Below are 23247 nucleotides of genomic sequence, written 5' to 3'. Positions count from 1 at the left end.
AGGGAAGAAGGGAATAGGAGGTCATGGAAGAGAAACATTGGTGATCAGAGGGTAAAGAGGAAGTAGGCGAGGGTGGAATAAAACGAGGGCGAGGAGAAAGGGGAGGTGTAGGATGGGAATGGAAAGATAAGGAAGGGGGGATGGAAAGGGGTTACGGGAGGTATGTCTCTGTGTGCCTTCTCTTAGCACAAAGCATTCCCCTAGAAGAAAGGAGGAACTTCCACCGTTTAGGAGGCTCTTGCGCTCGGGACTTTCATTTTACCGCCAAGACTCTCACATTTGCTCCACAGAGTTGGGAAACCTCGCCGGTGAAAGACTAAAACCCCCCCAAAAAATATACTTTGTTATAATCTTAAGAAAAAAAATCTGAATTTTAATAAACGCCCCAAAATGATCATTGGAGTCAGCTATAACAAGAGACTGGATGGGGAGCACTGAAATAGGAAAGTAACTGCAGATGTTGCCAGCCCCAGGAGTAAGAGACACAAGGGGTCAGAGTGACTGGTCTCAGGCCGGGGCCCAGAGCTGTGAATATAACGGCTTGTGCTTGTTTGACGACTCACTACTCAATGTTCTTCAACAAAGGTTTTGTATTGGATAGATCTACAGATACATCTATATACTAAGTAAGGGCACACACGTTTGTGTTTGGAAAATGTTTTAATCATTATTCCTGCTCACTTTGAGTTTTCCCCATTATTATTTACCAAACCAAGTTCCGGCAAAACCAAAGCACAATTTATTTTAGAACCAAAAGGAAGCCCAGCAGTGAAAGAGCCGACTCTTACTCCCGACATCCCCCACTATATCCCACCAGAGGAGACAATGACGCTGGCTGCAGATCCAGCACTTCTGGTGTTAAATGGACACACTGTTTTCAATCACTTCTGGATCCAGGTACAGGTAGGTCAATTCCAGGTTCTCGTTCCTCTCCTTAATTTGCTTGGAAATCTCAGACAGGTCTCCCTTAAAACCTTCCATACATTTCCTGGGAATCTCCTCAGTAAAATGCTCCTCAGGGTATGTGCCCAAAGGTCTCTGCAACAGAGAAAGGACAGTTCTCATGAACATGTTATAAACCGTCTGAAGAACGCACTATTAATGCAGTCTCGTACAGTATACTGTTTATCTATGTTTACCTATGAGTGTATAGCAGATCCCTCAGAACTAGCCGAAGACTGTTTTGCGGTTCTGTTTGTGAACAACTCCCTCTCCTGGGAAATTATGCTTAGAGACTCTGTTTCTAAAGATTTCGTTCTGGGAACAGAAGACTTCGTTTTGCCCCGTTCCAGTAAGTGTATTTTAAGTGTTTTTTTGCAAACGATTGTGTGTGTGTTGATTCTGTAAATAAATACTCAATCAAAGGATCTGGGTAATTTATGTGTTAAAAGTGCTGTCCTCCTGTGACATTTATTTATTACTCACAGTATAAACTTCAGTAAATATCTGTATCCATGTTTCAGTACAAGCAGCTTTGTGTATACAAGTTGTAAAGTAACTGTATCTTTCATTACATTCCCGATGCGTTTAGGGGATTATTCACTAAGGTCTGTGGCAGGTAAACGCAAACAATCTGATTTGAGTAGCAGGTAATGCCCGATCAGGTGTATTAACCCTCAATGGACCTCGGTGAATAACTCCCTTTGCGCAGGAACATGGCAAAATAATGCAGGACACACCTGTATGTAACACACAAAACACAGAGGTTACAGTGTTTCTACTTTTTATGCAGATACAAACAAGACCAGTGTGTGCTGGCAGCCCACAAACCATAAAGAAGTAATCGCATGTCTGGATGGGTCACGTCGGGCTCATATATAGTCCTAACCATTGTATAACATTTCCCCCCTATTTAATATTTCACTGGCATCAACTGTTCCTGAGACAACCTCTGTTATCTTAAGGGAAGTAAATGGCAGTGGCTATTTTAATCTCCCAGAGAGGTAAAATTTCAACAATTTAATCAAAAATTATAAAAATGATTTCTAAAAGGCTTTGCAATGGTGACAAAAAATGGGACATTTATTTTGAATTATGAATGAGGCAGATTGCAGCTTTAAGGCTTTTTATTAGAGTTTGATGCGCTTTTGTCCTTACAATTTTTATTGGACTGTTTGGTTTCCATAAAGCTGTTGATTTTATTACCTGCAAAGCAATTAATTATTGGAACTTTCCTTGTTTCTAATTTTAATCATATACCGAGTTGCATAAATTATTTGGAAACTCACCTTGTCTTCTGGCTCGTTACTAAGCAGCCAGGCAGTGATCATGATTGTAGCGGTTGAGTTTACTTGAGGTAAAGTGTCAAGGACATTCTGAAAGGTCGCGGTGTTCTTGGCTGTGGGAGGCGGCTTTCTCATGGACGCTGGACCATTGGGCATCCAAGAATAGAAGTCAAACTGCAGTTCAATAAAAGTAAAGATAGATTAGACCACAACCCATGGAAGGGTGGGGAGTACGGGGAGGATTAGGCCTGTATAATAATATTGTCTATGTAAACATATTATATTACATATTATTAAACTTCATTCATGTTGCCTGGGGAAGTATAACTATGATGGTGAGGGGGTAACCAGGCTCCTAATAAAGGTTTAAGCCTGTTTGGTTACCTCTGATCCGTGTATTGGGGTTCAAGAGTGTCATCTCTTGAGCCTAACCATTCTATATGCATACTGTGTAATTATGCGACAATAAAGAATTTATGTGTTTTTGCCTTTCCAGGGATGCCAGCGAGCAGGGATTGCTGGGCTATGAGTTTCAAGGAGGGTTTCGGGGGAAAGTGTTGTCAGAATGTGTCTAGGTAGTCGGGGTTCATAGTTGCTGGATACCACAAAAATGCACCCGGGAATCATGTCTAATTCCTGGATACATGTAGACACATTGTCCCGGCAATATCTCCACTTGAAAACGCTTGTGCAACTCACCACTACGGTTCCCTGCTTCAGCACAGCCCAGAAAGGTAAATGGTGCAAATGAATGCAAAGTGTCCTTGTAACTATGAGGGGCCCCTAGGTTAAGGGGGATACCCAGTTACTGCCAACGCCACCCAGAACCTATATAGGGGTTCATGGGTAGTTCGACCATATACTGTATAAAGATGTGAGTGGTCTCTTAGAGTCCAAATCTAAGTCTAAGGCAGTGTGTGGAGAATATAGGCTATTAGAAAATAAAATGCAGCTTTTTATTCTATTCCTGATGGTCCTGACTTAGGACATGTATGTGACAGTGAGGGGGTAATAATAACCAGGCTCACTAATAAAGGTTAAGCCCATTGGTTACCCCTGGTCCATGTTTTGATGTCCTAGAGTGCCAGAACTTGGATGTAGCTGTTGTACATGTATCACTGTGACTGTGTGTAAATTATGCAATAATACTGTATGTTTGTGTTTGTGCCTTTCCAGGAGTGCTATGTTGGGAATAGGACCTTCAACCCCATAAAAATGCCTGCTGGCCAGTCCCAGGGAGATTCATCTGATTTAACAACGATTTGACCAAGTTCAAGCGTCAGCGGTTCTGGAGTGTGAGGGGTTAATAATATCGTAACCATGGATCAGCCCCCTCTTCTGGAATTTGTTTGAGCTAAGTGTTCCCGAACGAACCCTGTAAGGACTGAACACACTTTTTCCCTGTTGGCTGAGATAGAGGGCTGGCAAGTTGCGCCCCTAGCCAGGAACTGCTACACGGATCATTGTGCGCACCCACTTGCATGTGTGCAGGGGTGCCCAGAGACTTTGTTTCGTTCCAAGGACAATTGATTTAGTTTCCCCCCATCCCAGTAAGTGTTTTATTGAGTGTATATTGTGAAGATTTGTGTGTTTGTCTTAAAAGGAAATAAAATACAATTTATTTCACTCATCTTGTGTGCTCAGTGCAGAATCACAGTATAAATGTGTAGATAAGACCTGATCTACCGTGACAGTGACAATAACGAATTTTAGTGTTTTTGCTTTTCCAGGAGTGCCAGAAAGCAGAGATTGCAGGGCCGGAGTTTCAGAGGGGGTTTGCAGAGAAAGTCTGGTCAGATTGTGGCTAAGTAGCGGGGTCAGCGAGGTACGGGATACCCCAAAGATGTACCCGAGAATCAGGTAAGATTCTCGGATACATTGAAGCACAGTAGAGAAAACAATTGTTCCCAGCACACAAAAAAAGAAAAGAGAGGGGGGCAGTGAACCAAAAGGTTTAATGAACAAAACACAAAGTGAATGAAAAACACAATGCAACAACAAGGGAGGAGGGAGGAAAGGGATGGGATGGGGTATGAACAAACGTAAAAACGTTAAAAAAAAGTACAAAGTTTCGGGTGTTAAACCCCTTCTTCAGGCCCGTTCCCAAAGGATACGTTGTATCCAAAGTTACTTCCCTTCCCATCCCACAGCCCACGAATTAGAGAGGGAGAGAGACTGCTTGGAATCCCGTGACGTCACTACCCAACCGGCCAAAACACCGGAAGTGACGTATCGGCCCCCGGCAAAGAAACAGAACGGAGGCTTGCAGTGGCGGCGGTGTGCTGTGACTCTGAGATCGCTACTCAGACACCATCTCCACATCACCTTCCATGCTGTATTTCCTTTTGGATCTTGAAAGCTTCCAATTTTACTTTTTTGGATAAATCGTTTGTTACCATTTGCACCTTGGCTTTGTGTCTCTCTCTTTTGAGATTGTGATACCTCCTACCTGCTCCAGCCTGTGACCATCCACTTTAGTTGGATAACTGCATATTTATTTCCAGTACATTGTGAGTGTTCACTTGGGAGCTTTCTACACATTGTGTTTTGTTTAGACAATATTGTACTACAGTAGAGGCAACGCTTATTCTAACATTTGCCTTAAACTAGCCGGGTTACATTCAGGGTATGTGCTGGGTGTGTGCTGGGTGTGTGCTGGGTGTGTGCTGGGTGTGTGCTGGGTATGTGCTGGGTGTGTGCTGGGTGTGTGCTGGGTATGTGCTGGGTGTGTGCTGGGTGTGTGCTGGGTGTGTGCTGGGTGTGTGCTGGGTGTGTGCTGGGTGTGTGCTGGGTGTGTGCTGGGTGTGTGCTGGGTGTGTGCTGGGTGTGTGCTGGGTGTGTGCTGGGTGTGTGCTGGGCTAGTTTGAGGCACGTTTAAGGCATTTCTGCATTGACTAACGACCCATAGGATTAACACAGCAGGGATCCCTGGCAGTCCAATTCAGTTTGAATGGGACTGCCAGGGACCCCCGCTGTTAATCTGATAGGCCATTAATCAATGCAAAAATGCTGGGGCTAGTTTAAGGAAATGTATTCACAATGTACCTGGGTCTTTTGGGGAATTGCCACTGGTTTTTGTTAGAATAATCGCTGCCTCTACTGTATGTAGTCTTTATTCTTTTTAAGGTTCATCATCGCTCCCCTGGTTCTTCTTTGCCCATTTTCGTTTGGACCATGAAACAGTCCTTCTAAGGGTTTGAGTGTGTTTTTTTACCTTTCTTACTGCACGTGATTTATTTTATTTGATTTATTTGTCACTTTGCACCATATTAATACACTGTATAGAATTGATTTGCACATTTTTAGAGTATTAGAGGGCCATCTAGTGTCGTTTAAATTAAGACATTTTCAGGGGCCAAGTTCTGAAACTGGAACGTAGCAGTCGCGGTTGGTACTACAAGCCAAATTCAGTCCCAGGACTTTTGTGAGTACATTCTGGTCATTGGAAGGACTTGTTAAGACTGTTATCAGAGCCATTTGGACAAGAAAAGATTACTTTGATAACCCCCAGTAAGTGTGTTTTTCGTCTGTATATTGAAATTCATTGTGTGTACGTCTGTTTCTAAGGATAAAACACAATTTATTTTACTCATTGGTTCTGCTCAGTGATATGATCCCGGTATAAAGGTGTAAATTTCCTGGTCTCCCGTGACACCGATATGTTACGGAGAACTGATTATTTGTGTGAAGCTTGGAAACAGGCAAAATTGTCCAGGTGAGAAAAAGAGGAGAGAAACCAGTAAGAGAGAAGCCGCACTGACCAGCAAAATAGTAAATGAGAGACAAAGAGCTTCTCTGTGTGCAGTATTAATAGGTATCACTCACATGGCAGCTGCTGACCGCAGCATACTGTGCAGTATTAATACTGTAGGTATCACTCACCTGGCCGCTGCTGACTGCAGCATACTGTGTAGTATTAATAGATATCACTCACCTGGCCGCTGCTGACTGCAGCATACTGTGCAGTATTAATACTGTAGGTATCACTCACCTGGCCGCTGCTGACTACAGCAATACTGTGCAGTATTAATAGGTATCACATACCTGGCCGCTGCTGACTGCAGCATACTGTGCAGTATTAATACTGTAGGTATCACTCACCTGGCCGCTGCTGACTGCAGTATACTGTGTAGTATTAATAGGTATCACTCACCTGGCCGCTGCTGACTGCAGCATACTGTGCAGTATTAATACTGTAGGTATCACTCACCTGGCCGCTGCTGACTACAGCATACTGTGCAGTATTAATAGGTATCACTAACCTGGCCGCTGCTGACTGCAGCATACTGTGCAGTATTAATACTGTAGGTATCACTCACCTGGCCGCTGCTGACTGCAGCATACTGTGCAGTATTAATAGGTCTCACTCGCCTGGCCGCTGCTAACTGCAGCATACTGTGCAGTAATAATAGGTCTCACTCGACTGGCCACTGTTGACTGCAGCATGCTCTGCAATATTAATAGTTATCACTCACCTGGGCGCTGCTGACTGCAGCATACTGTGCAGTATTAATAAGTCTCACTCACCTGGCCGCTGCTGACTGCAGCATACTGTGCAGTATTAATAGGTCTCACTCACCTGTCTGCTGCTGACTGCAGCATACTGTGCAGTATTAATAGGTATCACTCACCTGGCCGCTGCTGACTGCAGCATACTGTGCAGTATTAATACTGTAGGTATCACTCACCTGGCCGCTGCTGACTGCAGCATACTGTGTAGTATTAATAGGTATCACTCACCTGGCCGCTGCTGACTGCAGCATACTGTGCAGTATTAATACTGTAGGTATCACTCACCTGGCCGCTGCTCACAGCAGCATACTGTGCAGTATTAATAGGTCTCACTCGCCTGGCCACTGCTGACTGCAGCATACTGTGCAGTATTAATAGGTATCACTCACATTGCAGCTGCTGACTGCAGCATGCTCTGCAATATTAATAGGTATCACTCACCTGGCCGCTGCTGACTGCAGCATACTGTGCAGTATTAATACTGTAGGTATCACTCACCTGGCCGCTGCTGACTACAGCATACTGTGCAGTATTAATAGGTATCACTAACCTGGCCGCTGCTGACTGCAGCATACTGTGCAGTATTAATACTGTAGGTATCACTCACCTGGCCGCTGCTAACTGCAGCATACTGTGTAGTATTAATAGGTATCACTCACCTGGCCGCTGCTGACTGCAGCATACTGTGCAGTATTAATACTGTAGGTATCACTCACCTGGCCGCTGCTCACAGCAGCATACTGTGCAGTATTAATAGGTCTCACTCGCCTGGCCACTGCTGACTGCAGCATGCTGTGCAGTATTAATAAGTATCACTCACATGGCCGCTGCTGACTGCAGCATACTGTGCAGTATTAATAGGTCTCACTCGCGTGGCCGCTGCTAACTGCAGCATACTGTGCAGTATTAATAGGTCTCACTCGCCTGGCCACTGTTGACTGCAGCATGCTCTGCAATATTTATAGTTATCACTCACCTGGGCGCTGCTGACTGCAGCATACTGTGCAGTATTAATACTGTAGGTATCACTCACATGGCCGCTGCTGACTGCAGCATACTGTGCAGTATTAATAGGTCTCACTCACCTGGCCGCTGCTGACTGCAGCATACTGTGCAGTATTAATAGGTATCACTCACCTGGCCGCTGCTCACAGCAGCATACTGTGCAGTATTAATAGGTATCACTCACCTGGCCACTGCTGACTGCAGCATGCTGTGCAGTATTAATAAGTATCACTCACATGGCCGCTGCTGACTGCAGCATACTGTGCAGTATTAATAGGTCTCACTCGCCTGGCCGCTGCTAACTGCAGCATACTGTGCAGTATTAATAGGTCTCACTCGACTGGCCACTGTTGACTGCAGCATGCTCTGCAATATTAATAGTTATCACTCACCTGGGCGCTGCTGACTGCAGCATACTGTGCAGTATTAATACTGTAGGTATCACTCACCTGGCCGCTGCTGACTGCAGCATACTGTGCAGTATTAATAAGTCTCACTCACCTGGCCGCTGCTGACTGCAGCATACTGTGCAGTATTAATAGGTCTCACTCACCTGTCTGCTGCTGACTGCAGCATACTGTGCAGTATTAATAGGTATCACTCACCTGGCCGCTGCTGACTGCAGCATACTGTGCAGTATTAATACTGTAGGTATCACTCACCTGGCCACTGCTCACTGCAGCATACTGTGTAGTATTAATAGGTATCACTCACCTGGCCTCTGCTGACTGCAGCATACTGTGCAGTATTAATAGGTATCACTCACATTGCAGCTGCTGACTGCAGCATGCTCTGCAATATTAATAGGTATCACTCACCTGGCCGCTGCTGACTGCAGCATACTGTGCAGTATTAATACTGTAGGTATCACTCACCTGGCCGCTGCTGACTACAGCATACTGTGCAGTATTAATAGGTATCACTAACCTGGCCGCTGCTGACTGCAGCATACTGTGCAGTATTAATACTGTAGGTATCACTCACCTGGCCGCTGCTGACTGCAGCATACTGTGTAGTATTAATAGGTATCACTCACCTGGCCGCTGCTGACTGCAGCATACTGTGCAGTATTAATACTGTAGGTATCACTCACCTGGCCGCTGCTCACAGCAGCATACTGTGCAGTATTAATAGGTCTCACTCGCCTGGCCACTGCTGACTGCAGCATGCTGTGCAGTATTAATAAGTATCACTCACATGGCCGCTGCTGACTGCAGCATACTGTGCAGTATTAATAGGTCTCACTCGCCTGGCCGCTGCTAACTGCAGCATACTGTGCAGTATTAATAGGTCTCACTCGCCTGGCCACTGTTGACTGCAGCATGCTCTGCAATATTAATAGTTATCACTCACCTGGGCGCTGCTGACTGCAGCATACTGTGCAGTATTAATACTGTAGGTATCACTCACCTGGCCGCTGCTGACTGCAGCATACTGTGCAGTATTAATAGGTCTCACTCACCTGGCCGCTGCTGACTGCAGCATACTGTGCAGTATTAATAGGTATCACTCACCTGGCCGCTGCTGACTGCAGCATACTGTGGAGTATTAATACTGTAGGTATCACTCACCTGGCCGCTGCTGACTGCAGCATACTGTGCAGTATTAATACTTTAGGTCTCACTCACCTGGCCGCTGCTGACTGCAACATACTGTGGAGTATTAATACTGTAGGTATCACTCACCTGGCCGCTGCTGACTGCAGCATACTGTGCAGTATTAATACTGTAGGTATCACTCACCTGGCCGCTGCTGACTGCAGCATACTGTGCAGTAATAATACTGTAGGTATCACTCACCTGGCCGCTGCTGACTGCAGCATACTGTGCAGTATTAATAGGTATCACTCGCCTGGCCACTGCTGACTGCAGCATGCTGTGCAGTATTAATAAGTATCACTCACATGGCCGCTGCTGACTGCAGCATACTGTGCAGTATTAATAGGTCTCACTCGCCTGGCCACTGCTGACTGCAGCATGCTGTGCAGTATTAATAAGTATCACTCACATGGCCGCTGCTGACTGCAGCATACTGTGCAGTATTAATAGGTCTCACTCACCTGGCCGCTGCTGACTGCAGCATACTGTCCAGTATTAATACTGTAGGTATCACTCACCTGGCCGCTGCTGACTGCAGCATACTGTGCAGTATTAATAGGTCTCACTCACCTGGCCGCTGCTAACTGCAGCATACTGTGCAGTATTAATAGGTCTCACTCGCCTGGCCACTGTTGACTGCAGCATGCTCTGCAATATTAATAGGTATCACTCACCTGGGCGCTGCTGACTGCAGCATACTGTGCAGTATTAATACTGTAGGTATCACTCACCTGGCCGCTGCTGACTGCAGCATACTGTGCAGTATTAATAGGTCTCATTCACCTGGCCGCTGCTGACTGCAGCATACTGTGCAGTATTAATAGGTCTCACTCACCTGGCCGCTGCTGACTGCAGCATACTGTCCAGTATTAATACTGTAGTGATCACTCACCTGGCCGCTGCTGACTGCAGCATACTGTGCAGTATTAATAGGTCTCACTCACCTGGCCGCTGCTGACTGCAGCATACTGTGCAGTATTAATAGGTATCACTCACCTGGCCGCTGCTGACTGCAGCATACTGTGCAGTATTAATAGGTATCACTCACCTGGCCGCTGCTGACTGCAGCATACTGTGCAGTATTAATAGGTATCACTAACCTGGCCGCTGTTGACTGCAGCATGTTGAGCAGAACAAGTGAAGATCACCATGGTCAGGTATTTGATCAGCTCGGCCTTAGTCTCCAGGAAAGATGGTATTCCTGGGGTGGGCACAAGGAAGATAACGGGTTGGCACAGTGTACAAATAGTGTATCTTCTTGCAGCTGCAGTAGGAGGGACACAGGCTTGGATAACAGCCCGGTGCTGCCCGGCAGGCCGGAGCAAATGAGTAAAAACAGCTGGAGTTTCCATGTATGTGGGACTATAAAGCAGGATTTGGGACTTTTAAAATAATAATAATAATAATAATAATAATAATAGTAATAATAGTAATAATAATAATATGGCTGGTAACCTGATTTAAAGAGTGTCACATTAATTCAGCACCTTCCTCATCTTGGACATTGAGTTCAAATATTATTACCTGTTACCCAGCTTGTGACAAATTGTCAGACTTTGTAACTTGGTGTCTACATTAGACAAGATCTTCTACAGACTGACAGATTATAAATCATACCTGAGGTTTTTCTCTCCAGGAATCCTTCCTTAAAGATCTCTGCTACCCAGGCCTGGAGTTCAGGGTCCGTTTGGACAGTTTCATCGCTCTCATAATAGTAACGAACAATGTCAGACACAAATCTGGAGGACGCAAAGGAAGAATCACATGAGTTACGATGTATGTGAGCATCACATATTACTCTCCCTTCAGCATGAGGTGGGATTCCTTAGCTCTACACAAGACCAAGACAATGGGCAGCTGGCTTTTCCAATAATTCAGTGTCAGTGACAAAACAACAATTTCCATAAGTGAATTGGTCACTACATGGTTACAGGTCTTGCCTTTCTCTAGGAGAGAAGGGTGAGTTCTTAGTGAGGGGGGAGTGGATCGTGTTCATAGGAGGTGGCAGACTTAGCCACAAGCTGAAGGGAGCATTGCAATTACTAGAAGGACATTAATTTTGTACTTCAAAGCAAAATGTTGAAAATTGGAGCCCAATAGATTCAAGTTGAATTGAGCACAGCTCAGATCTATAGGACCAGATCCAAGGCAGAAAAGAACCAAAAAAAAATATTCCCTCCCATTAAAATTAATATTCCCCCAGAACTCCACCCCACCCACAATACCCTCTCTCTCCTATACATATTTAGGGCCCCCAGGGATTAACAGCACAACAGAGGCTCCTGCTGGCCCAACCTCCTCTGACTCTAGGGAAGGATCAGCCCATCAGTGAAAGCATGTTTAGCAGGAGGAAGCCAGTACTACTCCTCCTACTACTACTACTACTCCAGTACTACTCCTACTACTCCTCCAGTCTACTCCTGGGTAACACACACCAGCATTAAAACAGGTTGAGATACCCCATCTCACTCTCTCCTATGTTACTGCCCCCCCATGCCACCAAATGTCTCTCTCATATATATATGAAGAAGACGATTATTGAAGATAACAAAGCTCATAAAAGACAAAGACACAACTTATGATTGGAAAGAAGCAAATCATTGTACTCAAACAAGATGATGGATCAACAATATGTGATTCTTCATAAAGAGAATTGAGGACTTCTACATTAAATTGTAACTGAAGATAGATAACACAGGACATATTCCCATGGAGGACAAGCGAGAAGAAACCACAAGTGATGTATCAATGCATCCTTCCAGAAGAAGTGTCAAAAGCAATAAAATCCACGAAGAATGGGATGGCTCACAGGGAAAATGGATTTACTGCTGAAATCTTGAATGAAGCTGGGAAAAGGTAATAAAAACTCTTTACATGCAGCTTGAAGAACAGAGAAATTCCAGAGTCTGGGAGCATTGCCTTAGTTATCCTCATCCACAAAGAAGGAGACAAAGACCTCAAGAACTACAGACCAATCAGTTTATGTGACGGTAGGTGTAACCAGGCTCTCAAATAAAGGCTGCCTATTTGGGTTACCCCTGATCTGTGTATAAGGGTCCAAGAGAGTTAGCTCTTGAGCCCAGTTACATTGTATCTTTCCAATATGTTACCTGTAATAAAAGTATTGTGTGTGTTTTTGCCTTTCCGGGTGTGCCAGTGAGCAGGGATTGCTGGGGGATGAGTTTCCGGGCGTGCCAGCGGGCAGGGATTGCTGGGGGATGAGTTTCCGGGCGTGCCAGCGAGCAGGGATTGCTGGGGGATGAGTTTCTGGGTGTGCCAGCGAGCAGGGATTGCTGGGGGATGAGTTTCCGGGCGTGCCAGCGAGCAGGGATTGCTGGGGGATGAGTTTCCGGGCGTGCCAGCGAGCAGGGATTGCTGGGGGATGAGTTTCTGGGCGGGCCAGCGAGCAGGGATTGCTGGGGGATGAGTTTCCAGGCATGTCAGCGAGCAGGGATTGCTGGGGGATGAGTTTCCGGGCGTGCCAGCGAGCAGGGATTGCTGGGGGATGAGTTTCCGGGTGTGCCAGCGAGCAGGGATTGCTGGGGAATGAGTTTCTGGGCATGCCAGTGAGCAGGGATTGCTAGGGAATGAGTTTCTGGGCGTGCCAGCGAGCAAGGATTGCTGGGGGATGAGTTTCTGGGCGTGCCAGCGAGCAAGGATTGCTGGGGGATGAGTTTCTGGGCGTGCCAGCGAGCAGGGATTGCTGGGGAATGAGTTTCTGGGCATGCCAGTGAGCAGGGATTGCTGGGGGATGAGTTTCAAGGTTGGTTTTGCTGAGGAATTGTTGACAGGATGTGCCTAGGTAGTTGGGGTCCGGAGTTGTCGGTTCCCCTATAAATGTAACCGGGAATCATACCTGATTCTCAGATAAATGTCGGCACATTGTCCCGGTAAATATCTCCCTTTGAAAACACAAGCGGGACGCACAATTAGGGTGCCCTACTTCAGCATAGCCCAGAAAGAAGAATAGGGCACAGGGATGAATAGTATTGTGACGGTGAGGGGGTAATCAGGCCATTAATAAAGGTATTATGCCAGACTGGTAACCTCAGAGCCATATTGGGGAATTTAGAGTGTCAGCTCTTCAACCCATCTATGTTACCTGCAATGTATGGATTTGTATTGCAATATAAGATTGTATGTGTGTTTTACCTTTCCAGGAGTGCTAACCAGGGAGATTCTCAGGCTGTGAGTCTCAGGGAGGACTTTGCAGTAAAAGTGTTGTCAGAATATGTCTAGGTAGAAGGGGCCAATAGTTGCTGGTTACCCCAAAAATGTGTCCGAGAATCAGGTCAGATTCCCGGGGACATGTAGACACATCACTCCGGTCAAAATCCTCCCTTGAAAAAAGTTACATGACTCACCTCCCTGGTTTCATTACAGAGAAGTGAAGGATAATCCAGAATGGGAATTTTTTAAAGTTATCCAGGTATCTCGCCCAGCGACCGTGGAAGTGAATATTATCTTTGATATTGAGACTGTAGTGGTAGAGGATATATATTTTTGGCTGCAAAGGAAGTGCGATGTTCAGACTGGTCCAGTGAGAAATATGGATGCTGAAGGCTTAGGTTTCTTAAGAGAAGGAGCGAAAGCTCTGAGATTGAAGCTAAGTATCTTTTCATTTCACTGTGGGTCTTTAAAGAAAAAAATGGGAAATATTTTTCATTTTTCATAAAATGTGTTATAGCCAATGTGGCTATAAGGTTTTTACAGTCTAAGTCAGAATTACAGTGTATGAGGGATATGGCGAATGGGAGAGTCCCATTCTACCCCTCGTAGCCCAAAAGACTTAGCCAAGGTAAAAAGTGTAAAAGTATATTTTTATTAAACTGCAGTGTTTGTAAATGTATTATACTAATAATCTGGGACTTTTAAAAACAGTACTCTGAGGGGGGGGGAGGGTGGAGGCTAGTGGGTTGCCAAGTGGCTAAGGTAGTCAACTCGCGCATGCCCTTGCTACATTCAGAAGGCCCGTTTGCCTGGCTTTGGAAGACTGGCAGCCCTCTGATTGGTTGGTTTTAAAGGTCCCAGGCTCAGAGTGGCTGGAGTATTTCATGAATAAATCTGAAATACTATAAGAAACCCAGCAGCCAATCCGGTCCTCAGATTCTAAGCGTCAAGACAGCAGCGGAAAATTTTAACTCACCAAAGATGCTTTCGAAGAAATAGCAGCGACCAGCTTCAGAGATTTTCAAGTCAATGACCCTTAGCCTGCCGTGACGCCTTTTGCCCGGTTGCCGGGACTGTTGGCAACCTTGCTATAGGTGGGAGTGTGCTTCCCACACCAAAGATTGGTTGCCCATTGTCCAGATAGGCTTGTGAGGGTATTATAAGACTGTGCACGCCATCAGGTCCGGGAATCAGGTCAGATTCTCGGATACCATGAAGCACAATGCTCTGGTCAAAATCCTACTCTGAAAACATTCTTGCAGCTCAACGCCAGGAGTCCCTGCTTCAGCACAGACCAGAAAGGTAAAAAGGGGCATAGGGATTTGTGTATCCCAGGTATAGTCAGGGGACCCTGGTTTAGGGGAAGTCCCCCCCGGTATATGCACCAAACCCCCGGACCCGATATAAGGGGTATCTCCAAACATTTATATGGTTGCGAGAGTGAAATTATTTTAAGTCCACCTTCGGTACAATAGAAGCAACTGTGAAAATGAACCTAAGCGTTATTTGAAGCAACTTTTTGTAAACTTCTTATAGGAAGGTCTAGGAGCTCTGAAAATGAACGTGCGCGTAATTTCAAAGAATCCTGGGAGACGAGGGACGGAAGAATTGTGTGAGATTTTTATTAACCTGGTGTATAAAGATATATATGTTTATGCACAGTATCTGAGCTGGGGAATTTCCAAGTCCTTGGTTCTGAGAGACCAAATGGCCACAAGGCTTGGTGCCACTGTGTCTGCTCGGGTCCTGGAGTTGAAAGTTTCAGAGATACCAAGGTGTTAGGGTAGGCGGAGTACCGGAGTTACACTCAAGTACCCACATCCTGACATGAATACATTCCCCCATCCTGACATCTGCTTCAGTACCCGCATCCTGGGCTAACACAGGGCTCTCTCCGGCCACCATTTGCCAGAAGCCAGACTATGTGGAGACTGGACAGTGGTGGGCTCAGAATGCAAAGCGGCAGAGGTGCCAGGTTGGTGCATGCCCCTGTACAGACTGAGAAAAGGTGCCCGCCCAGCTGTACAATACCGGCAAATCGGTGATTGGCTGGCAGGGAAATCCTCATGCTCCGGTGTCATACTGGCCAATATATCATCTAAATGCCACCATTCTATCTTCCAGTCTGAAGATCAGATCACAAAATTAATGGGGGTATGGAAAGTGGGGTGCTCAATTTAGATGGACACGGTAGAGCACCTGCCCGAGCAGAACACCAGAGGATGTTTTCAGTAATGGTTCCTGATTATGCAGGCAAGCTTGTTAAAAAGCACGGCTCATCCCATTATTATTGAGGGGGTACAGGTTCTCCATGTTGGGAGTAACCCACAATATTTCACCACTGTAATAAGGTGTATGAGATCAATCACCAATGATGAGTGTTAACAAATTGTTATCTTGTTTTAGGTTGTTCATCTGAAGGATGGTACCTTCAAATTCGGTTCCAAGTGGGGACGTTGGATTTTCCACCAGAGGAAGAATGTAGCCATACCTGGCTTGGCTACTAACGTGCCCTCCCTGACATGTAAGCCTTGGTAACAATGCAGGCAGTGTCAGGACCAATTCAGGGTTTTCCATGCACCAGCAAGCAGTGTCCTTATGTGACAGAGAGGTGGCAGGCCAAGGCCTGTGTTCTGCCCAATAAAGTATTCAGACCTTGGACCTTCCCCCTCGGTACTTAAGGGGCTGCACTACCAAATTGTTGCAGTTGTCTCTCCCCCTTGAGAGAGAATGGTCTCACGCAGAGGTGTTAAGGGTTCTGGCATTGTCTGTCCCCTCCCCTAGGGGGAGTGGGGGTGAGCACCATACCCCTTACTCTATCAAGGAGTAAAGGAAGAGTTGGGACCGCCCTTGGTGCCCATGGCTGGGGTGTGAGTCAAGGGACCATCTGGAGGTTGGAGGCCTAAGATACCCAGTGTATGCTATTATATGCTGAGAGAAGAATAAAGATCAATCTCGTTATAAAATATACTTCTGCCTGGGTGTGCAGTCTGCCTGGGGAAGAAGTGAGTTCTCCTGCAGGGACTGCCTTCACATTCCTGGAGCCTGTAAGAGATGGAGGCGCTGACACCAATGAGATAAAGACCAATCATCTACCCCAGAAGCCTGTCCTGATGTCCCCATTACCACCGGCGACACCTCGGTATCCTGTAAGCCAGCAGGTACTAGCACTGCCCACCTGGTAGCACAGCAAATCTCTCAGAGGGTGGGAGAAACACCGCTTGAGAATGTTATTCAGAAACACATGTGCATCTTTCCTAATCTTAATGCCAGTCTGAATACAGCAAGGTTAGTAATTGTGTGATCTCCCAATTTAGCCAACTTGGCTCCGTACTTCCAAACAAAAGAGAGAATAAAAAAGAGCGTATACTGCACCGACACACTTTATTCGAGCAAATACCCAGTATGTACCTGGCAGATACCTGGAATGCGCCGCTCCTCACCTCTGACAAGCCCCGTTGCGTTTGCCTTCCCAGCCTGGGTTCATGCCTGGCTGACGGGCGGCTGATCTGTTAAATGATAATGATTAGGATTTAATAGGCTGCAATGCTTCGCGTGTCTACCAGATGGCATAAATTCATGAATTGTAATGCAGTATATATATATATACTGTGCAGTATTGCAATCAGCGGGAATAAAATGCTTCAATCCCTGCCTGGAGAATAACCCAATGCACTCGGGCAGAAAACAGTCACAAACCTTAATACACCCGGGTATACCCGAATTCGTGGGACTAGCCGAGCTCGAATAAAGTGTGTCGCCAGTGTAGGTAAATACATTCAAGATACTCTATATACAGTACTGTAAGGGTGCTGGTATCCTTAGGTGCGCCAAATCAGTTCAGAAACAACCCACAGCTTGGAGGGACTCCGCTCAGTGCACAGGAGGACTCACGGTCTGTAGATTCCTTCACATGGGATAAATGGAGAGTCAATTCTTAGTTCAAATCACTATTTTGACTTCTCAGGAATGGTTGAAAATACGACGTTTCAGGTAAGTTGTTAAACCATTCTCATACCCATCTATCTTATATACCCCCTTCTGATGCTGTTAGTACTAGTTTTTGGCACCAAACAAGGTATTCCTCCCCATTTTCGCTCTAATTTAAGTTTTCATTTTGGAACCAATCGATTGACGGACCGGAATGGGCATTGTCACTCCCCTAGATACTTCAAATTAACCCCTCAGACATCCAGTTCGGGGTTCAGGGTGTCAAATCATCGAATGACATAATGCGTTCCACCTGAAAAGGCTGCTGGAACGCAAAGGAATAGAATAAGGGTATATAAGCTATTTATACAATAATACACTGGGGCCTATTCACAAAGCATGTATTTTGGTTCTTTGCTTTTAATTATTTCTGCTATTTATTTTGTATTTTGATTTTGAATTATGGGATTTTTTGTTGTGTTTTCAATAGTTTATTTCTGTAATTTTTTTGGTGTTTGCTTTTTAATTGTGGTTTATTTTTGGCCTTTTGCTTTTTATTAATGGTGCTTATTTGTAGTTTTCTTTTATTTATTGATGTTTTTTTTGGTATATCAATTTTTAATTCTGGTGTTTATTTGGTATTTGCTTTATTTATTGCTGGTAATTTTGTTAATTGATTTTTTATTTGGTTATTGTTTAAATTCAATTGAATATTGTTGGTGGTTGTTTATTTTTTAGGTTGGCCATTGACTGCCATAGTGTTAAATCATGCCCATATTATATGGGCATGCTTTAATACTGTGCCAAACAATTGGAATATTGACATTTGTAATGTGTTTATTTTTCTATGGAATGTGTTTTATTTTGGGCCTGTTTATTTATTTTTTAGCTTCCCCATTTATTCTATAGTGGCAAAGTACAGTATGCCCATATTATAAGGGCATACTTTAACACTGTGCCAAACAATGGGTAGCAGGAGTGGTATCCCTGGGTAGGGTTGGTGGGTAGCGGGTGATGTTGGGTTAACCCCTTAATTACTATATCGGTTACTAACCGCTAAGGTGATTAGGGGGTTAGGGGCCATAAGAGTAATTTTTATTGTATTGTTGATGTCCACGGAGGATGAGGACGGCCTTCATCCTGGCAGGGGTAAGTGCCAGTTTCATTTACTTATTCTGCTGATTTATGTTTAATTTTACATAGCAAATGCACTATTATTCATATCCGAAAAATAGTAATTTTGTCCATTACTCTACTGTATGTGTTCTTTGTAGGGGGGTGTATCTATAGTAATGTATTGCACTTTTTTACCAGCACAGGATTGATTCCGCAGGCCAGCGGATACCCTCAGAAACCCATGGGGACCACCTGAGGACCCCCAGACTTCTGTGAGGCCCTCGGACACCCACGGGGACTTTTTTTGTCTCTGACAGTTTAGGGGCATAAAAAGCCATTATAGCGCAATACTGCACGGTTATCACTGCTTTGTGAGTAACAGAAGGCCCTCACACTATAAAGGCATTTATTGTCCATTAAACCACTTATCACTACTTTGTGAATAGGCCCTGTGGCAGGGCGGCCTGTAGGCGAGGTCAGAAAATAGTCCACACGTACTTTCAGGTTAAAGCAAATGTTAAGTGGTTTTATTTCTCCACAGCAGAACTAAACATTTGGGCACACTGTCCCTTTAAGGCAATACAAAACCCATAGGAAACATTGCAGCAAAATAATACCTACTCCACATTGGGAAAACTTACTAACAATCCAAGCCCTATCTATCAGGCTGGCTGGCTATATACAGTTCCCAACCTTTAAACATACAAAACAACAGTCAGGAAACAATATAACAGTTCTTACTCTGTTTTAGAGAGAGAGAGAGAGGGTTGGAAGTCCATCTGGCTAGCAGCTTGCATAGGACAGCTCTGCAGTCTGAGACAGCCACCTTCCACAAGCATTAACTTCATTATCAAGGGTGGCTGTTAGCTGTCTCCGCTTACTTCCTGATAGCCCAACCATTCTTCCTGGGTTAACCCTCTGAGTGCTGCATGAAGGACTCAGATGCATGTTTTTCAGGCATAACTATCAGTACCTGACTTCACCCTGTCACAGGCACCATAGACTCAAACTACAAAATACATCTACATTATCCTGCAATAATATTATTTCTTTAATATTATTATCTCCTCCCCTCTTCAATGTCAGTACATAATCTGTTACTTTAAACCTAAGCTGGTTTACATTGTCTCATCTAAAAAAAATGTTTTTGTTTCGCTGAGCGATGCGTTACAACGTGGGATATAGTGAAACGCACAGAGCTGGTAAAATAGTGATTAACATCGGGGAAACTTAGTTTGAACAGGAAATAGGGCGAAATACCTTATTTGGCACCAGAAACGAGTACTAACAGCTCGAGACGGGGGTATATAAGCTACATCTAACCTGAAGAAAGCCTGTGTGCAGCCTGAAACATTTTATTTCATGCATGTTCCTGAGAAGTAAAAATGGTGATTTGAACTAAGAATTGACTCGTCGGTAATCCTGTGAGAAGGAATCTACAGACCACAAGTCCTATTGAGTGGTGCAGAGTCCCGGGCAACATGCGGGTTATTTATTTTCTCTGGCTCTGTACCTCTCTACAGCCGACCAGATCTTCATCCCATCATCTCTGTAAAAGTAATGTGGAATGGACTCTACTCCTCTGGCCTGGATGTCATCAGGGAGACACAGGGAGCCGTAGTCCAAACGTTCCATGCCTTTTTTCAGAAGAACAGGGACTCCCCCATTTCCGGTGACAACTGCCTGAAAGAAACACACACAAAGGAAATTGGGTCAATCATTTATAGCAGAATAATATTATCTTGCTGAAAAGTAAGTCTATATAGATACAGTATGTAGTGTACGTTCTTTTAAACCCTCGGAATGTTCCTGATCTACATTCCATGTTTAGCCTTGTTATTACAAAGGGATTCTTCAACAAATGACCCCAGTATCTCTAATTAATATATACGCTCCTAACGAAAAACAAATATCTTTTCTGACGAAAGTGTTAGAATCGTCGGAAAAACAATCCCTCTCTTCCCTAATAATTGCTCCCCGGATCAGGATACATCCTCCACCCCAGGTTTCAAACATTCCACCCAAGTTCAAAAAACGTCCCAAAAATGTAAAGACCTGATAAAGGACTTTTCTCTGGTGGATATCTGGAGGGCACTGCACCAGGGTCAGCGGGACTATACTTTTTTCTCAACACCACACCAGACCTACTCAAGGATTGATTATTTTTTTGGGTACCAAAAATATTCTTCAGGCATCTTCCCAGTCGAACATAGGCCCAGGAACCTGGTCAGACCATGCCCTTATCGATTTGACTCTCTCTCTACCATTTGTAAAAAAACAATTCGTATAAATGAAAATTAAATGATTCTCTATTGAAGCTCCCAATTAAGCACAATTAAGCAAAATTATCTGACTACTTTTCAATAAATAAGGGCTCAGTTTCAGATCCCGCAATGTTGTGGGAAGCCCACAAAGCATCAATTAGAGGGGATTTCATATCCATAGCCTATTAAAGGAAAAAAACATGCTAAAACAATACCACGTTATCATGGACAAAATTATTAAATTAGAACAACAACATAAAAACAATCCCTCAGAAAACTTTATAAAAGTTAGAAAAAAAAAAGAATGGAGCTCAAACATCTCCAACTTGAAGAGGTAGAGAGAGCATTGAGGTGGACTGATCAACGCTACTACGATAAGGGCAATAAAGCTGACAGGTTGCTAGCCAGAAAATGAAGAGGTCTCAGAGTTAAATCCCAGATCTCGTCAATAAGATCTAAATCTGGACAAATCCTTTACGATGAAAACAAAAATATTCACACATTTTTATTCCAAACTTAATAACTTAAACTCCCCAAAAGAAAGCAAAAAAAATGCTGAGGCAATCTCGCAATATTTAAAACAATGTAACCTCCCCTTACTCTCCGAGGAGGATTTACAGTCCCTGAATAAGAAAATATCTCAGGAAGAGCTACAGTAGCAGAAGCGAAGAGCTAGCAGAAGCGAAGAGCTAGCAGAAGCGATTACATCTTTAAAGGTTGCTAAGAGTCCGGGCCCAGATGGTTTTACCAACTTATATTACAAGAAATTTCAGGTGATCCTGTCCCCGTATGTTTTGGAAACTTTCAACTACTTTATGGGGGGTGATCCGATACCAATTTCAATGTCTATGGCTAACATAACAGGGCAGGCATGAGGGCAGGCATGAATGCGGGTTCAAGTCCGGAGGCCCCCCACTTTCTGTACAAACAAAGGGGGAGGCGCAGGGGAACGCTGAAATTTGGGGGTCACGTCAGGCGAAACGCGTAGAGTGGGACCGCCCAGACTACCAGTGAGAGGGGAGAGACGTGCTGCCGATTGACTGCACACAACGGAAGCCAAACCGGAAGTGACGCACCATCCGGGAGACCGCGACGGAGCTGAGCCATTGCAGGCTGTCGGGAGACAAACAGCTACACGTGGAGTCTCCACTGCGAATTGCGGACATTTAACGGAGGCGGTGCGGTGAGCCACGGCATTGGGTGCTCTCTCCTGTTTTACACATTAGTGTGATATGCTGATTTTAACTTGTTATATTGTAAGTGCGCATTTTTGAGTTTATACATAAACATATACCTTTTATTATATTGATCTGCGCTATGGGTATATTTATTTTTCTTATCGGTTGTCCTTGCCCTCGTCCATCCGAATTCCGTCAGTCTTTCATGTTTTGCTACTCAAGCCAGTGATCCAGAACACACACTCGGTTCCAGTTGTACCCACCACCTCCGTTATGGGACAGGGGCAACCCGAATACGAGATTCAATCCATCCTGGATTCCACATTCTCCAGAGGCTTGTTGTACTACCTGTTTCACAGGAAGGGTTTTGGTCCAGAAGAGAGGTCTTGGGTTCCTAGTCATCGGGTTCATGCTGCAAGGATGATCAGGAGAATCCACTTGAAATTCCCAGAAAAGCCTTCATGGAGTCGCCCGGAGGTCGCTCCTAGAGGGGGGGGGGGGGGGGGTCACAGTAAGCCAGGTCTTACCAACAAATTAATATCAGGATTCGGGACTTTTAATGTATTCTGGACTCTATATGTATTTCCTTTTAAGACAAACACACAATACTTCACAATTACAGTTAATATACACTTACTGGGATGGGGAAACAAAATAAAATGTCCACTGAATGAAACAAAGTCTCTGGACACCCTTGCACGCATGCAAATGGGTGTGCGATTTGAGCCATGCAACAGTCCTGGGCTAGGGGTGCAACTTGCCACCCCTATATCTCCGCCGATAGGAATTATTTCGAAAAGTCCTTACAGGATTAGTTTGTGAATCCTTAGCTCAAATGAATTCTGGAAGAGGGCACAATCCTTGGTTTCGATGTAATTAACCCCTCACACTCCGCATCCGCTGACGCTGGAACTAGGATATTTCTTGGTTGAATCTCAGATGAATCTCACTGGGACTGGGCTGCAGGCATCTTTATAGGGTAAAGGATCCTATGCCTAACATATACAGCCTATCCCCCCATGGGAATAACTTTTCCCACCTATCCCAGACTTGCCAGTAGCTCACAAAAAGGGCAGAAGTTGCTTCCCGGTTTGCACAGAGCATGTGCCAACTTGACACCTAAGCTGTTTAGCAGACCGGGACCAACCTCTTACCAGGCGACAGTAATTCTGGGGTTTGGCTACTGCCACAACATCTAATAGGGCCGCTCTGCCCTCATACTCTTCTAAGTCTTCCTCCAGCTGACTCT

General features: G+C 44.8%; 1 protein-coding gene across 2 annotated transcripts in view; it reads right to left on the bottom strand.

The window, feature by feature from the left end:
- Positions 1 to 641: 641 nt before the first annotated feature.
- ALOX15B (arachidonate 15-lipoxygenase type B) overlaps positions 642 to 23247 on the bottom strand; it is a 125656-nt gene continuing 103050 nt past the window's right edge. For both annotated transcript variants that reach the window (XM_075593495.1, XM_075593493.1), the window contains exons 10-14: positions 20070 to 20239; positions 10958 to 11079; positions 10441 to 10541; positions 2229 to 2399; positions 642 to 1038 (exon numbers count right to left, since the gene is read on the bottom strand). In XM_075593495.1, coding sequence (XP_075449610.1) covers positions 859 to 1038; positions 2229 to 2399; positions 10441 to 10541; positions 10958 to 11079; positions 20070 to 20239 — 744 coding nt within the window. In that variant the 3' untranslated portion in view covers positions 642 to 858. The remainder of the gene's footprint in view (positions 1039 to 2228; positions 2400 to 10440; positions 10542 to 10957; positions 11080 to 20069; positions 20240 to 23247) is intronic.

The sequence above is a fragment of the Ascaphus truei genome, chromosome 3 (assembly GCF_040206685.1).
Source record: "Ascaphus truei isolate aAscTru1 chromosome 3, aAscTru1.hap1, whole genome shotgun sequence".
NCBI classification, from domain to species: domain Eukaryota; kingdom Metazoa; phylum Chordata; class Amphibia; order Anura; family Ascaphidae; genus Ascaphus; species Ascaphus truei.
The sequence above is the reverse complement of the archived record's forward strand: the minus strand, read 5'-3'. Positions and strand labels throughout refer to the sequence as shown.